The sequence below is a fragment of the Babylonia areolata genome, chromosome 10 (genome assembly GCF_041734735.1).
Source record: "Babylonia areolata isolate BAREFJ2019XMU chromosome 10, ASM4173473v1, whole genome shotgun sequence".
Lineage (NCBI taxonomy): Eukaryota > Metazoa > Mollusca > Gastropoda > Neogastropoda > Buccinidae > Babylonia > Babylonia areolata.
Genome location: NC_134885.1, coordinates 8,980,107 through 8,985,106, shown reverse-complemented (window position 1 = coordinate 8,985,106; position 5,000 = coordinate 8,980,107). Strand labels below are relative to the sequence as shown.

Here is a 5,000-nt window from a genome sequence, read left to right as displayed (position 1 = left end):
CCAAGTACCCGGTCTTTGACGATTTCACCGTGTACCGCAAGTGGACTCGTGACGGAGACGTGATTGTTCCGTGCCGCAACGGGACTCTGTTTGACATCAGCGCCTGCGAGTGTGTGGACTTCAAACTGCCCTATGGTGAGTTGCATTGTGTGGAGTGGTTTGGTGTGGTGTGTTGGTGCGTTGTTTGGTGTTGTGTGGTGTGGTGTTGTGCGTTGTGCGGTGTTGTGTGGTGTGGTGTTGTGTGTTGTGTGGTGTTGTGTGGTGTGGTGTTGTGTGGTGTTGTGTGGTGTGGTGTTGTGTGGTGTTGTGTGTTGTGTGGTGTTGTGTGGCTGAATGTGATGGTGTGTGGTATTATGTTGTGCTGTGTGGTGTGTAGTCGTGTTGTGTTGTGTTGTGTTGTGTTGTGTGATGTGGTGTAGTTTGGTGCTTTGTTGCGTTGCAATGTGTGGTGTGAAGTGGTGTTGTGTGGTGTAGTGGGGGGTGGTGTTGTGTTGTGTGGTGTGGTGTGCTGTTGTGTGGTGTGGTGTGGAGTGGTGTTGTGTGGTGTGGAGTGGTGTTGTGTGGTGTGGCGTGGAGTGGTGTTGTATAGTGTGGAGTGGTGTGGTGTTGTATAGTGTGGAGTGGTGCTGTGTGGTGTGGCGTGGAGTGGTGTTGTGTTGTGTTGTGTGGTGTGGTGTTGTGTGGTGTGGCGTGGTGTGGTGTGGAGTGGTGTTGTGTGGTGTGGCGTGGTGTGGTGTGGTGTTGTGTGGTGTGGCGTGGTGTGGTGTGGTGTTGTGTGGTGTGGCGTGGTGTGGTGTGGAGTGGTGGTGTGTGGTGTGGCGTGGTGTGGTGTGGTGTTGTGTGGTGTGGCGTTGTGTGGTGTGGTGTTGTGTGGTGTGGCGTGGTGTGGTGTGGAGTGGTGTTGTGTGGTGTGGTGTGGAGTAGTGTTGTGTAGTGTGGAGTGGTGTTGTGTGGTGTGGCGTGGACTGGTGTTGCATAGTGTGGAGTGGTGCTGTGTTGTGTGGTGTGGTGTTGTGTGGTGTGGTGTGGAGTGGTGCTGTGTTGTGTGCTGTGGTGTTGTGTGGTGTGGTGTGGTATGGGCGGCGTGTTGTGTGGTGTTGTGTGGTGTTGTGTTGCATTGTGTTGTGCATCTGTTTATACCCCCACCATTACCACCACCACAACTACTACTACCACTACCATCACCACCTCCACCACCACCATCACAACTACTACTACCGCTACCATTACCACCTCCACCACCACTACCACAACAACTACTACCACTACCATCACCACCACCACCATTACTACCACCACCACAAACACTACTACCACTACAATCACCACCACCACCACCACAACTACTACTACTACTACCACCACCACCACAAACATCGACTACTGATGCCACTACCATCATCACCACCACCCCCACCTACACAACTACTACTACCACTACCATCAACACCACCACCACAACTACTACTTCTACCACCACCACCACCACAAACATCAACTACTGCTGCCACTACCACCACCACCACAAACACTACTACTACTACTACCATCATCACCACCACCACCACCGCCACAACAACTACTACTACAACTACCACCACCACCACAAACAACAACCAACTGCTACCTCTACCATCACCACCACCACCACGACCACCACCACCACCATCACCACCACCACCACCACCACAAACAACAACTACCTGCTACCTCTACCATCACCACCACCACCACCACCATCACCAACACCACCACCACCACCACCACCACCACCACAAACAACAACCAACTGCTACCTCTACCACCACCACCACCACCACCACCACCACCACCACCATCACCAACACCACCACCACCACCACCACAACCACAAACAACAACCAGCTGCTACCTCTACCATCACCACTACCACCACCACCACCACAAACAACAACCAACTGCTACCTCTACCACCACCACCACCACCACCACCACAAACATCAACCAACTGCTACCTCTACCATCACCACCACCACCACCACCACCACCACAAACATCAACCAACTGATACCTCTACCATCACCACCACCACCACCACCACCACCACCACCACAAACAACAACCAACTGCTACCTCTACCACCACCACCACCACCACCACAAACATCAACCAACTGCTACCTCTACCACCACCACCACCACCACAAACAACAACCAACTGCTACCTCTACCACCACCACCACCACCACAAACAACAACCAACTGATACCTCTACCATCACCACCACCACCACCACCACCACAAACATCAACCAACTGCTACCTCTACCACCACCACCACCACCACAAACAACAACCAACTGATACCTCTACCATCACCACCACCACCACCACCACCACAAACAACAACCAACTGCTACTTCTACAACCACCACCACCACCACCACCACCACCACAAACATCAACCAACTGATACCTCTACCATCACCACCACCACCACCACCACCACAAACATCAACCAACTGATACCTCTACCATCACCACCACCACCACCACCACCACAAACAACAACCAACTGCTACCTCTACCACCACCACCACCACCACAAACATCAACCAACTGCTACCTCTACCACCACCACCACCACCACAAACAACAACCAACTGCTACCTCTACCATCACCACCACCACCACCACCACCACCAACACCACCACCACCGCCAACACCACAAACAACAACCACCTGCTACCTCTACCATCACCACCACCACCACCACCACCACCACCACCACCACCACCACAAACAACAACCACCTGCTACCTCTACCATCACCACCACCACCACCACCACAAACAACAACCAACTGCTACCTCTACCACCACCACCACCACCACCAGTGATGGCCTAGAGGTAACGCGTCCGCCTAGGAAGCGAGAGAATCTGAGCGCGCTGGTTCGAATCACGGTTCAGCCGCCGATATTTTCTCCCCCTCCACTAGACCTTGAGTGGTGGTCTGGACGCTAGTCATTCGGATGAGACGATAAACCGAGTTCCCGTGTGCAGCAAGCACTTAGCGCACGTTAAAGAACCCACGGCAACAAAAGGGTTGTTCCTGGCAAAATTCTGTAGAAAAATCCACATCGATAGGAAAAACAAATAAAACTGCATGCAGGAAAAAATACAAAAACAAAATGGGTGGCGCTGTAGTGTAGCGACGCGCTCTCCCTGGGGAGAGCAGCCCGAATTTCACACAGAGAAATCTGTTGTGATAAAAAGAAATACAAATACAAATACAAACAACAACCAACTGCTACCACTGCCCATCTTGTTCCCCAGTGTATACATGAAGCCTTTTGTACACGAAAGTGTGTCTTCACAAGTGACTGAGAACGTTGATGTTTTTTTTTTACTTTTTGCATTCATTATCAGTTGTTTCGCTTGTCAGTTTAACGACTTCTCTTTTACGAAGTCCTTTAAGTAATTTCCTGTAACTGTATTTAGAGGTTTTTTTTTTTCTTCTTCCAAATTTCACCCACATTTTTACCCTCATTTGCCCAGTTTCTCCCAACCCTCCATTCATCCACATCTCCCACCACCTTCTAACCGATAATGCTCAGATGTATTCATAAATACTTTAACAAAATGCCTTCAATCACCGATATGTGTGACGGGACATTAAACAAAATTCCTCCTCCTCCCCAGTATGTCCGCCCAACCTGGACGTCTCCTTCGCTCGTGGGTCTAGCGGAGGACGGGGAACCCCGGAGAGTCAGATTACGTATCAGTTCAGTGACGTCACCTTGACGGGCGGCTCGGGTATTTTCGACGGCGTCAAGTCCAGGGTCAGTGTCCGAACTATGCCTGCCAGCGCCTTCGACCGTCCCTTGGTGATGCGGATAACGTATAGAGAGGCTGATGACGTCAGAAAGCCCGTGGCTTTGGCTAGCACAAGTACGTCATTTGTGTGTGTGTGTGTGTGTGTGTGTGTGTGTGTGTGTGTGTGTGTGTGTGTGTGTGTGTGTGTGTGTGTGTGTGTGTGTGTGTGTGTGTGTGTGTGTGCGTGTGTGCGTGTGTGTGTGTGTGTGTGTGTGTGTGTGTGTGTGTGTGTGTGTGTGTGTGTGTGTGCTGAATGTTTTGTTTTGCGTTGTGTTTGTATTGTCGTTGTGTTGTATGTTTTGTGCGTTGAGTTGAGTTAGTTGAGGTGAGTTGGTTGTCCTGTGTTTTGATGTGTTGTGTTATGTGTTGTCTTGTATTTTGATGTACTGTTTGGTGCTGTATCGCAATTGTGTGTGTGTGTGTGTGTGTGTGTGTGTGTGTGTGTGTGTGTGTGTGTGTGTGTGTGTGTGTGTGTGTGTGGACAGGTCGGTGTGGGCATGGCGGGCTGGTTCTGCTGTCCTTGGAGCGAGGAGGCATCAAGCTGGAGATGTCCAGCTATGGTCGGACCCCCATCATTTTCCGACTGCCCACTGCCGTGAGTGGTGTCCTCGTGATCTCTTCATAACTTCTTCTTCTTCTTCTTCTTCATGCGTGGTCTGCAACTCCCACGTTCACTTGGTTTAATTAAATAATCTTTAATTATTCAACAATACACATGATTACAATGCAATGAATGACAAAAGAGCATCAACAAGCTTAAAGCTTATACTGTGCTCACAATGTTGCACTTCAATTTTATCATGACGGCTGATGAACCATATTATGACTTGTATCAAATAACATTCATAAACAGTAAGTAATGAAATAATAAAATAAAACAAATAAACAAACCGTACATAATATAGTAAAATAATGCTAATATCAATATTAACATGAGATTAAATTTATTATCACCAGAGTAATTGGTCTAAAAGAAGAAAATTTAGAAGAATGGTGGGTAAGGTGGTGGGGGAGGGGGAACAGAGGGGAGAGGAGAAATTCTAACAGATCATTGGCCAATCCATTCAACTTTGAATATTTGGTCAGTCAAATAAATCCAACATATATTTTACGAATAGAATCATGTTGTACCCTTTCTTCACAATA

The 5,000-nt window shown here is 49.1% G+C and overlaps 1 protein-coding gene across 1 annotated transcript in view; it reads left to right on the top strand.

Annotated features, from left to right (window-relative positions):
• Window positions 1-5,000, top strand: part of LOC143286653 (protein PIF-like) — a 35,108-nt gene that overhangs the window by 24,341 nt on the left and 5,767 nt on the right. Inside the window, exons 8-10 of the mRNA XM_076594290.1 lie at window positions 1-135; window positions 3,681-3,929; window positions 4,340-4,449. The exon at window positions 1-135 is cut by the window's left edge and continues 9 nt beyond it. Coding sequence (XP_076450405.1) covers window positions 1-135; window positions 3,681-3,929; window positions 4,340-4,449 — 494 coding nt within the window. The remainder of the gene's footprint in view (window positions 136-3,680; window positions 3,930-4,339; window positions 4,450-5,000) is intronic.